The 12,853-nt window shown below is 38.1% G+C and overlaps 1 protein-coding gene across 2 annotated transcripts in view; it reads right to left on the bottom strand.

Moving 5' to 3' along the window:
- Positions 1-11,196: 11,196 nt before the first annotated feature.
- LOC124260051 (brefeldin A-inhibited guanine nucleotide-exchange protein 1-like) overlaps positions 11,197-12,853 on the bottom strand; it is a 49,910-nt gene continuing 48,253 nt past the window's right edge. For both annotated transcript variants that reach the window (XM_046694289.1, XM_046694290.1), the window contains 2 exons: positions 12,002-12,119; positions 11,197-11,499 (listed from right to left, as the gene is read on the bottom strand). In XM_046694289.1, coding sequence (XP_046550245.1) covers positions 11,365-11,499; positions 12,002-12,119 — 253 coding nt within the window. In that variant the 3' untranslated portion in view covers positions 11,197-11,364. The remainder of the gene's footprint in view (positions 11,500-12,001; positions 12,120-12,853) is intronic.

Raw genomic sequence — 12,853 nt, 5'->3', positions numbered from 1 at the left:
CCATGCTTGTCGCAAGAAGCGACTAACGGGATCGGGTAGTCAGACTCACTGACTTGGTTGACACATTTCATCGTATCCCAATTTCGTTGATCGATGCTCAAGCTTTTGAACACCGGATTGTCTGGTCCAGACTCAATTTGTTGGTATATGGCTGAGTGCGGCGTTAAATAACAATCAATCAAGCAATCAGGTTTATAAGTTTAAGGATATACATAAAGTACAAGTGTATATAAGTACAGTGTAAATGTGTATAGATAGCGCGGATACTGTCACATAGAATAAGGATAGTTGCACTTTATGATTTTTGTAGTTTTACCCAGTCATCGATATATCTAACTCTTAGGTCTTGTGCGTCATTCTTTGTTTTTGTATTGCTAATAAACAAAATATTTTACATATTTCCAGCGTCAGGAAACAGAATTCTATCCATAAAATGAAGACAAATGTGTTCCGCCGAACTCAATGTCCAGATGTGTGTCAGATTTAGAGTTGGTCTTCAGTAACCCATGCTTGTCGTAGAGAGGCAACTAACGGGATTAGGTGGTCAGGCTTGCTGACTTGGCTGACATATGTCATCGTATCCCAATTGCGTAGATCGAGGCTCATGCTGTTGATCACTGGATTGTCTGGTCCACACTCTATTATTTACAGAACGCCGCCATATAGTTGGAATATTGCTGAGTGCGGCGTAAAACTAAACTCACTTACTGTTTGATTGTACCTCACATGTTGAGAAATGTGGACACATAAGGCTGTAGCTGCTCTTGCTCTTGATCACTGGAATATTGCTGAGTGCGGCGTTAAAACAACAAACAAGCAAACCAGACGTCTGTTCGTATTCTTGGTGGGAAAATGGTAAAGTGTTCCTTCCTCATCAGGTTTATGAAACATGCTTAAGAAACTGAGAAAGAGTTCTCGTCAACGTTATAAACTTCAGATACGATCAAGAATGGCTACTGCAGACGCATCATCGATGTTCAGTAGGGGTGTAACGATTTATCGCCTTATCGATGTATCGCAACTGCGGCCGGATGGCTATTAATCGATGGCGAATAAAACTATTAATATAGTTAACATGGATACGTTTCGCTGGATAAAATTAAACAGTGAGTGTCACCATTAGTTCCCATTTCGTCTTCCTGTCTAAGGTATACATTGCTTGTATAGATGGCGATTCGGGTTAGAATTTGTCTTCAGTAACCCATGCTTGTCGTAAAAGGCGACTAACAGGATCGGGTGGTCACGCCCACTGACTTGGCTGACACATGTCATCGTATTCCAATTGCGTAGATCGAGGCTCATGCTGTTGATCACTGGATTGCCTGGTTCAGACTCGATTATTTACAGACCGCCGTCATATTGCTGGAATATTGCCGAGTGCTGCGTTAAACAACCAACCAACCAGTCTTCAGTAACCCAGGCTTGTCGTTAGAGGCGACGAACGCGATCGGGTGGTCACGCCCGCTGACTTGGTTGACACATGTCATCGTATTCCATTTGCTGCTTTTGATCACTGGATTGTCTGGCCCAGACTCGATTATTTACAGACCGCCGTCATACAGCTGGAATATTGATGACTGTGGCGTTACACAACCAAACTGTACTGTCACGTGAGTATCCACTCCACAGAATACGCTCATCACTGTGTACCAGAATGTATTCAGAGCTTCCTCTCTTGGAATTCAAATGTCCTGCTCAATCAATACACGAGTTTAGGCGAACTGGAGTGTAAAGTCGTCTTCAAGATTATTGCATTTATATAGCTTCAGTGTGTGCCTGCTCGTATTAATCAGACTTTCGTCAGTGTTATGGTCTTATCTGCATGCTAATTTAACGTGGATGCCCCACTTGGACGTTATACTCGCTCCGATCTGACCATTCCTGGCTATATCACCGCAAGGCCGAGCGCCAGGCAGGGTAACAAGAAGCACCATCTTCCATCGTCTTTTTGCCGAGCTTTCAACCCCAAGAGAGAAAAAAGCTTGAGATGCCGGGGTCCAAGGACCGCAGCCCCCGGGTCCACGGTGGAACCTGGGAGTTGGGATTAGGAGTGGAGTGTGTAGTATTGAGAAGTGACTACTGTACGCATACTGGGTACGCTGCGCAGCATACCTCGGAAACCAGTCTGGTCTGTACCGTGAACAATATACAAGGGTGGAACACAATTGAACATTAGGGTCACCAAATCCCCATTAGTGGGTTCAAGGACAATGAAAGGTAATCTGGGTGATCTTTACTGCCCCCAAACAATACTTTACATTAACTAGCTTTTCTAATGAACTGGATATTGTACTAGTCAATAGTTTACTAGACTTACTCGGCCAGATAGTAATAAGCTAATTCCACAGATAATTCTTAAATCGCATCATCATGTAATATTAGTACACAAAACGACCTTAATACCATATAAGTATTCACAATAGACAAAATACAACAATTCTTTTAACAATACAGAACCCAGTTGCGAAACAAATGCTGTGTTGATTACTTTCAGGACCCATGATTCGGTTCCTGCTCCTGTTCCAACAAAATGTCAATGGAAGAAAATGGCATCACTTGAGTCACTCCTCGTGTATTACGTTGAAGCAGGATGTTATAATATAATAACTGTTCAGGATAATTCCAGCTACATGGTGGTCTGTCAATAATAATCTGGGCCAGACAATCCAGTGATTGCTATTCATGAGAAACGATCCACACCACCAGCAAAGATGTGGTCGAACTACCTAACCTATTCTGATTCCTCTTAGGACCAGCATAGGATACTGGGATCTGGTTCTGACCCCGAATCAATACCTCTTAGTTCAAAAATAGGGAATGTTCTTTAACAGAGCACACAGCGGTATTTCAGACATATCACGCCAACCAGTCAATACTCTGGGCACAAGTGAGTGAGTGAGTGAGTGAGTGAGCGAGCGAGTGAGTCTTGACCCTCCAATCCAGTTAGTCCTCTTACCACAACCATGGGTTGCTGAAGAACAATTCTAACCAGGATTTTCATGGATACGTACCCGACCAAGCATGGCATATATATCAGGAATCTCCCTGGATCCAGAGTAAATTATCAGACAGGTAAAACAAACAGACAAGTCCACAACAATAAGTACATCCTTTTATTGTTGTCATGACAACCATCTGATATACACAGCAGATACATAGCATGGGCCTCATACAAATGTCATATACAAGGGGTATAACAGTTCTGTACAACTGTGGACAGTAATCACCAACAATAGGAACCCAAGGAGTGTGGTAGTTACACCACCGTATAAACAACCAAGCATAAATAAGGTATAAATAAACTGTACAGATGACTTAACAGGCAGCCATTACTTCTAGGGAACCATTATTGCCACATCAAATACCTATCTAAATTTGTTCTTCTTTAACAAAGATTTAGACCTTCTTCCATGGAATGAGTATGCCGAGTTTAATATTATTTCTTATATACCATAGGGGTCTGTTTTATGAAGGAGGAAGAGCCAAAGTGCATTTCTTAGACCTTTGCTACTTTCCACAAAGTAGAGACAGATGACTGTCAAATACTTTTAACAGTAGTCTTCCCTTTAAGGATTTCCTAAAGCAATCTTAGATCTTAGTGAATTTATTTTAAAGTATGGGAGTTAAGATGAATTAACAAAGTTCGCTTTGTGGAACAGTGCCTGTCACCACTGGATCAGGCCTAAAAAGTTGTGCACGCTCATTATGATAGAAATTTAGCAGTTATATTATGGTAGACAATCCCCAATTAGTCTACACCTCTTTGTGTAAGAATCAAACCCAAATCTAGCTGAGCTGAATGAACACACCAACCACTGTGCCACATGGACAATGTCTGATGTTCAGAATCATAGTTCATGATTATCACATGCAAGAGATCAATCTGAATATTTATACTTGTATTTTTTTCGTATTTTATTTGATGCTCTTGAGTCGTCTTTAAACAAGAAAATCAGACTTTCCTCCTGTCCCCAAGTCTGTTATTAATTTTTATTCTTTTCACCCAAATATGACAGGTCCCCTAAAAGCAATGTCAGTGATGTAAACAAAGGGCATGTGAAAGGCTTTACAATGTAGGGCTGGGTTATTGATGCAGGGAGTATTTATTCAACAATGTGGTCATCGTTGAACCCAACTGGCATAACGGACACTGTCAGGCAGGTGAACACTGCAAATATATACAGGCGTTTTCACTCATTCTGCTATACAGGATTTCAATGCAAATGTTGAGGTTGATAAAACAGTAGGTTTTCCAGATGTGAATATGGTAATAATTTCGTCATTTATACACTTTCATTTTCTGCACCTGACCTTTTCCTTTTGTTAAACATGTGATAAAAATATTTATACACAAGAAAACTGTATCAATGGCTTACCATCGCTTATTACGATTTGTAATCTTTTGCCATTATCGTCTACACATTCTCATCTCATCAACAAATATTGCTTCCATACAAACAGACACTTAATATAACCCACAGAAATAAATTAAATGGTATAATAAACTTGAAAATATTTTAACTAAACCGATGCCATGCCTGTTTTTATCAAACTCTTCTAACAACAATATGTACAAATTGAAACTTATTATTATCATAGTACTGCTGAAGACACAAAATTATGATAATATTGATTCTTATAGCACATTGTGTAAATACAATTATTAAATACTAGCCAATTACCCTTTGAAAGTAGGCAATTATATGCCTTAAAAGGAGTTTGTAGTTCTTAAAAATACTGAAATACATATGTAAATTATAGAAAGAAATATGCGATAATCTTGCTCTAAGGAACGGCAGTGTGTGAGCGAGGACTCGGTTATGACACTAATGTTGAAGTATCATAAATGTATCAACAATCTTTTTACCGGACTCAAACCTCAGATCAAGATATTTGTTTAATGACTCTGAAATTAACAATGGTAACTTATAATATATATTTACAATTCATACTTCAAGTTTTGAAATAATGAATCAGTCGCATTACCAGGAAAAGAACAATATTCCTACAAAATGGAATGGACATAAAGAAAGATGCTCAACTACCAGCTATATCCGTTAAAATTTGTCTAATTTGCAATAACTCCGCCTATAGTAACAATAGTACATAATATTTCAATAATCACATCAGCAACAACTCCCCAGTCATACGCTGACCACTGGTCTGAATACAAATGTAGGGTTCAAACCTGGTCATGTATCAAACACACCATCCACTGCTCTCACTATCCAACATTGAGTAGGAAGCAAGAAAATAGGGTTTTAATATGAGCCGAGTATTTGATGTTCCTATCTTGCCATGAAGTTTTCAGTAGTAAGCAGTTTTGTTCAGTCAACAACATATGCTCATATTGTTATATTATCCAAACCATAAGTAATGCTAAATGATTCCCATCTAAAAAAAATCAACACATTTTAACACGGCTCATGGTTACAGGTGGGTTAATATTTTTATACAGCTTGTATTATTAGCCATTTGTGATTGGTTATTTGACAAATGACACAAGTTCACTAAGAAGCCAGAAACCTCTACGAGTCACATTTAAACCCTCTCCACTGTTAGTACTTCTTACAAACATAAAAATGTAATTTTTTCAGTAAAATTGATATTTTTATACTTATCCTGACTCATGATCTTTTGCTTATCTCCCTTCCCCTTGCGAATGGTAGTGGAACACTTGAATCCCTTGAAGTTCTCGAAGCGGACGTAAAAATACACTCACCCACGAGTTACCTCCCTTTTGCCCATTTCCCGCGCAAACAGTCAGGTGACCTGCCTTACTTGTCACTCTCTCCCTTTTCGCCAACGGATGGTTGGGCGAGCACTGGAGTCCCGTATACGGCATTATATCCCTTTTATTTAGGTCCTATTCTTCAAAATTAGGGAGATCAGCAAAAGATCACGAGTCAGGATAAGTAAAGATTATTGTTTAACTGATAACTTACATTATCAAGGTCCAACAGATAGAATTTGAGTAACAGAAACCTTGGTTTAAAAACCAGAATACTGACATGAAATAAGGTAAACATCACCCCTCCCCTTGATTGAAGGAGCCATGTTTTTTAGTAGACCTCATGCGTGTAATACAAACTCACACTCATTGAACACTAGTTGACATTCCTTTGTTCCTTTAAAGGTTAGTTATCTTCACACAAAAGGATAATCATTGATAATCACAATAACGATGTTGACAAAAACCAATTTATAGTTATATCCTGAATATCATGATTTTCCTTTCACAATAGCCTTACTTTATTGATAATACCTCACTGGTTTCATCATTGTAAAGGAACAAAGACCAACAGAACAAACCTTACACAGGTGTAGAAATATATCTTTACAAAACCCAGTGAGCAGCACTTATAACTGTAGGTGATGCTAAAGCATTCAGCATTTTCAAGATGAAACAAAGAAATCTGGAATGTAGCAAAAAAAATTACAATAATACAGCAATCCTAAAAGAGATTATGACTCCTGAATATTTAGAAATTGACAATTGTTTTCTGTATAACTGCTGCAGCCTCTGACATTCATTTTGTCACCTGTCCTCATTTTGTAGGTCGTCCTACTTGAATGAGGTGAAAATGCATATAATTTTCAACTATTGAAGCACTGAAAATTTGTTCAGAATTATAGCCCACAAACGCCAATTGTCCATGAGGACCACCATCATTTGATCTTTCCTTGTCCTCTTCACAAATTAGTGGTCTCAGGCAGACACCATATATTGGTATGTGCTCTATGTCTTGTGCTAGTGGACGAGCATGAATTTCACAGACTGTTTTGATATCAAAGACTAAGGTACAGATTCCATAACCATTATCAGAAAATGACAATTTACACTGGCTTATCATAATCCTGTTCACAGTCAAATCAAGTCAATTGTTTGACACCTACACTGAAAACAGTAATACATGCGAACAATATGAAAACTAAAAGTAATACAATATAACATTATCAACAACTAAAACAGATATACTTGCAAGACAGTAACAAAACAAAAACATGTGCCAAAGTTAAATTAATTGTGATTAATTTCTTATTACAAATGTGCAGTAGTGATTCAACTGAATGAAGTGACAATCATCAATAATACTGACACTAGTTACTCTGGCTAAATAGTATTTGTTCCTGATTTGGGGTAAAACCATTCACCATAGTATTAATTCTAGTGACATTTTCATGAATATCATACAATTAGCTCAAAACAAATGCTTAGATGAGAACACTCTTACAAACATGAATAATATACATAATACAGTGTCAAGCAGCTGTCAATCAAATCGAGCCAAATCTTCTAAAAACTTTAGGGTTGGTTGTAATTTTGTTTGTCATGACTATCGTTCCACAGCATCACGTGTAGGTTTTTGTCATCATCTCACAACATAACAATCTTGCTGATTGCGTTAAGCATAGACGGAAACAACTGTCACTGAACAATCAATAACAGGGACGAAACACAATGGTGCTCATAAATATCATTACTAGAACTAATTCATATCCCGGCTGTATGAACATTACCACCAAATTATTTATCTTGCATGGATTACATATTAAGCTCAATGTCTGTTTATAGAACATTGCTATTAACAGTTCAAACTTTATTTATCACTCAATCCTATTCAAAGCACATAGTGCTTCCCTTACAGCAATATCTGTGATGAGTTAATTCAGAGCTGCCTTCGACTTCTCCCAACTCTATGTCATAAAGTTCCCATTTAAGTCACTAGTCCAAATAAATAATGTACACAAGTTTACAAAGTTGAGTGGGCCCTTTTGATGGTGGGGTATGGGGGGCCTCCCCTATGAAAATCTTTAGATTTAGCCTGGAAATATGCAATTTATGGGCATACTTAACCGGATAATTCATAACTGAAACGAACATATTTACTAAAATTGTTTCAAACATTCTAAATTTATAAACATATTTGTATTTTCTAAAAAAAATGATTTTTTTTATAGACAAATCGGAGTGTGGATTTTGTATTTGAAAATCGGAGTAACTCCTCCAAAATCGGAGTGGATGGCATCTCTGACACAGTGCAACTCGGATAATGTCGCAGTTTACATACGTGGGGAATCAAAGTGGGTTACAAAACATACAAGGGCAACCTCCACTAGATTCAAGTTCAGCACTACTGCCACTTCTCCAGAGATCTATATCAACATAGCCAGTAGTATCGACTTCTTAATATCATAGTCTGACAAGTCATTTGTATGGTTTGGGTGAATTTTGAACATTTGCTCAATGATTCAAACTGTCAAAAAATTTTTGACACTATACGTAATAATAGCCAATTAGCCCAAAGCTCATTTAGTGGTTTATACAATGTAACTAAACTAGTAGTGCATCCAGTGTTTTGCTTGTCACAGGACAATAGGACTTATCTGCTCCTGGACTTAGAAAAGACACAGTGCAGTTGGTAGGATTTAAACAGGTTTTGTATCCTTACATCTGCAGTGCATCTTAATGAGCATGTATCTGAACTTACATCAACACATAAAAAATTGGACATATATTACCATCTAATTTCATACACACTTTACAAGGCAATTTATGTGATGACAAAATATCATAAAAATATCTTTTCATTCATCTAGTTCTACACCTAATCTGATAATTCATACAATCTCTATATCTGTCCTCATCTATACACACACTCACTTCTACAAGACTCACTAACAGCGGCACACTTCAAATGAAAGCAGGGAACTTGTAATGAGTGAGTGAATGAGTTTGGTTTTATGCGGCTTTTAGCAATATTCCAGCAATATCACAGGAGGGGACACCTTAAAATGAGCTTCACACAATGTACCCATGTGGGGATTCGAACCCAGGTCTTCGGCGTGAAGAGCGAACGCTTTAACCACTAGGCTACCCCACCGCCCTACTTGTAATGAACAATACTGAGGCTAAACAGTTCCTTCCTAGGCACGTAAAGTATTTAAAAGTTGATGCCTCAAGATGTTCATCAATGTTTACATTTTTCGCATAACCCCAAAAACTGAATTCGGCTAAAATACTCTCCAAACAGTCAATTATTTTAAAACGAAAAATGCATTTATTTAATAATCAAACATGGTTATCGATATTAACTTGACTAGAACATTTTCAAAGAAAGAGTAAAACACTGATCTGATTAGAATATTCAATTTGCACCAGCATAACAGTAGTTTTGCGTAAATATATTCAAAGTTACACCTTTAAATGTTTCAAGTCTGGAACATCCGTACACAAGATTACAACAAACACATTAGTCAGGTGACTACTAGGATCATTTGATTAAATAAACAACCAATCTATTCAATACAACCTATTACATTTATGAAAAGTTACATAAACAAGAGATATATTATTCTAGCTTCAGGTATTTCATATTAACACTATGAAACAATAAGAACACCTTTTGAAGTTTACAGTTTGAATAAAGAAAAAAAATCAACAGTCATATCACTAAAGAGCCCTTCATTCCATAACATAAGCTTGGATTCTCCTGTGAAATGAGTGTGGGGATGTCATGACTGGTGTTACCATGGAAACAACAATATATACACACACAAAACACAAAGAACAAGGTAAGACAATTGCTGTTGGTGATGTGGACAAGTGCACCATGGTTTGGCTAAATATATCACATGTAAGTATTTTTGGTCATTGCTGACCACGAGACTACGATGACAAGACAAGAGTGTACTATCTGGTAAAACAAATTTCACAGCTGTCCTCCATGATTCCTGATGCTGGGAAAGTATGCATTTCAGGTGTTAATGGCTTATGTATGCTTGATAAGGGCCTGCACAACACTTAGAATGACCCTGACTATGTATTCCTAAAATTAGTGTTGCAGTGTATGGTGACTACATATACCATACACTGGTATATGCTTGATAAGGGCCTACAAAATACCTATAATAACCCTGAATATGTCTTAATATGTTGTATGTGCGTGTGTGTGTGTGGTAACATTACAGAGGACTCCAAGCAACATACTCTTTGCCCTTAGCACTCAACCTATGGGATATCACACATGATGGTAACTTGGTTACCTGTAAAAATAACAAGTTGCAGTCAAGTCGAAGGCTATAGTGTATCAACCCCTTCAACATGGCAGCCATTTTGTCAGTCAGTCAGACATGGCAGCCATATCGTCTCTCAGCCAGACATGGCAGCCATTTTGTCTGTCAGCCCGACATATTATCCATTTTGTCTCTCAGCCAGTCATGGCAGCCATGTTGTCGGTCAGCCAGACATGGCTGCAATTTTGTCTCTCAGCCAGACACAGCAGCCATTTTGTCTGTCAAGCAGACACAGCAGCCATTTTGTCTGTCAAGCAGACACGGCAGCCATTTTGTCTGTCAGCCAGACTCAGCTATACGACAGAAACAGGACTGATGTAGATCAAGAAACCTCTCATTCAGCAACCCTAGATTAGAGAGGAAACAATAAATAAGAATAACTTCAGTAAAGTCAATTGGTTGTTTCTGAATTCTAGAATCCAGAACCTGTTTTTTGATAAAAGTCAAGTGAAACAGGTATACTTGATCCTATAAGTTGTAACTTACATAGAGTACAGTTGTAGAAGTATTGCTTTGTGATGTACGGAAGGTGTTGTAAAGGTTACTGCTTGACAAGAAGCATTAATTTAAGACCACAAAAAGAATTCAACAAATTCATCTTATAAACGTTCTTAATCCAACTTTGAGGTTGGGACAGGTCAGATTACCTGAGATTGTTGAACTACAAGAACTGTGTGTAAGTTGAACAGGTGTTGCATCAGTTGTTGGGTTAATGACCCTTTGTAGACAGGACATAGCTTAAGCTATAAGTTTCCTGCTTGATTGGCATTTTAGAAGATGATATTTGATGAACATAGAGATTTTTCTGGGTTATATCTTCTTTTTATTTAGAATAAAAAGAAGATGTAACCCAGAAAAATCTCTATGTTTATAAGTTTCCTGTTTCATTTCCATGGTAACAGGGAAGATACTTGATGAAAATTCATCAAAATCTTTCCCAGTTACCATGGACTGACTGACTGAGTTTAGTTTTACGCCGCTTTTAGCAATATTCCAGCAATATGACGGCGGGGGAAACCAGAAATGGGCTTAACACATTGTGCCCATGTGGGGAATCGAACCCGGGTCTTCGGCGTGACGAGCCAACGCTTTAACCACTAGGCTACCCCACCGCCCCCGTTACCATGGAAATGAAACTGTGCTGATAGAATGATGGAAGGAGGTTCTAGCTTGCATCACCAGCAGTGATCCATGTTTCTTCCTATACCCTAATCACCAATGGCTAAGCACTCCCTTGTCTTGTCAGTGAATGAGTTATGTACAACTGATGACTGATAATGTACACGATTATTTTTCAAGGATGTCGAATGCTGGTCCGACTCGGATGAAGAATTTGCGTAGGATGGATCTCATTTCTTGCTTCAGGTCAAACATGATGGATTCACACAGGAACGGGTAATACTTGGATGCATGGACACGGAACTGCAGACAGAAGAAACACACAAGTCATTAAAGTGGAAGCTAATTACAAAATAAGCATACATTTTGTCCAAAATGAATCCAAATATTTAAAAAAACCTTTGTACTACCAATATCCATAGTGATGGGAAAACGCCCAACCAATTTACAGAACAGTCTCATCAAATTAACGTTTACTTTGCATAGATGAACTAGCACATTGAAGAAGGGCCATTGCCAAGGACTTTTGAAGCAGTTATGTAATAAGTGTTTCAAGGTCATTTGTCTAACCTTGGACAAGGATAAAAGATGGATGATTGATCTGCAAGTATTAGACAAAGTCAACCTTAATAAAACTGAGAGAGTAAGTATGGTCTTATGCTGCTTTTAGCACTAATCATGTAATATCACTATCACTATTCATGTAACATCACTATCACTTTTCATGTAATATCATTATCAGTATATATGTAATAACACGGCAGGGTGGGAAACATTGAAGGACAAGGGATGAACATGACCCTACCCTCTGGTCGGACATCTTGATGACTCTGGTGAGCAACAGCAGCATGAGGCTGCTCCATGCCTCACGGTGGCTGTCTGACTGCAGGGACAGGAAGTAGTCCAGGGCATCACTGCAGACACTGAACACTGAAACACACACACACCGTGTCACACAAGATTAAAACACACACAGTCTCACACAAGATTGAAACACACACTCAGTGTCACACAATACTGAAACATGCAGTGTCACACAAGACTGAAACACAGTGATACACAAATTTGAAACAGTGTCACACAAGACTGAAACACAGTGATACAAAAATTTGAAACAGTGTCACACAACACTGAAACACACAAACAGTGATACACTAATTTGAAACAGTGTCACACAACACTGAAACACAGTGATACACCAATTTGAAACAGTGACACACAACACTGAAACACAGTGATACACTAATTTGAAACAGTGTCACACAACACTGAAACACAGTGATACACCAATTTGAAACAGTGTCACACAACACTGAAACACAGTGATACACTAATTTGAAACAGTGTGACACACAACACTGAAACACAGTGATACACTAATTTGAAACAGTGTCCCACAACAATGAAACATAGTGTCACAAAGCATTGAAACATGCACAGTGTCAGACAAAACTGAAACAGACAATCATTCAACAGTGAAACACAGTGTATCACACAAGAAACACACACACAGTGTCACACAACAGTGAAACACACAGTGTCACACAACAGTGAAATACACACAATGTCCACAACAGTGAAACACAGCAGTGAAACACACCCTGCAAATACTCACTTGATATCAGCAGCAATAATGTTAAAAATGAACAGACCCCCT

This window comes from Haliotis rubra, unplaced genomic scaffold, assembly GCF_003918875.1.
Source record: "Haliotis rubra isolate DU_JTF1 unplaced genomic scaffold, ASM391887v1 Scf75, whole genome shotgun sequence".
In the NCBI taxonomy this organism is placed as follows: domain Eukaryota; kingdom Metazoa; phylum Mollusca; class Gastropoda; order Lepetellida; family Haliotidae; genus Haliotis; species Haliotis rubra.
The sequence above is the reverse complement of the archived record's forward strand: the minus strand, read 5'-3'. Positions and strand labels throughout refer to the sequence as shown.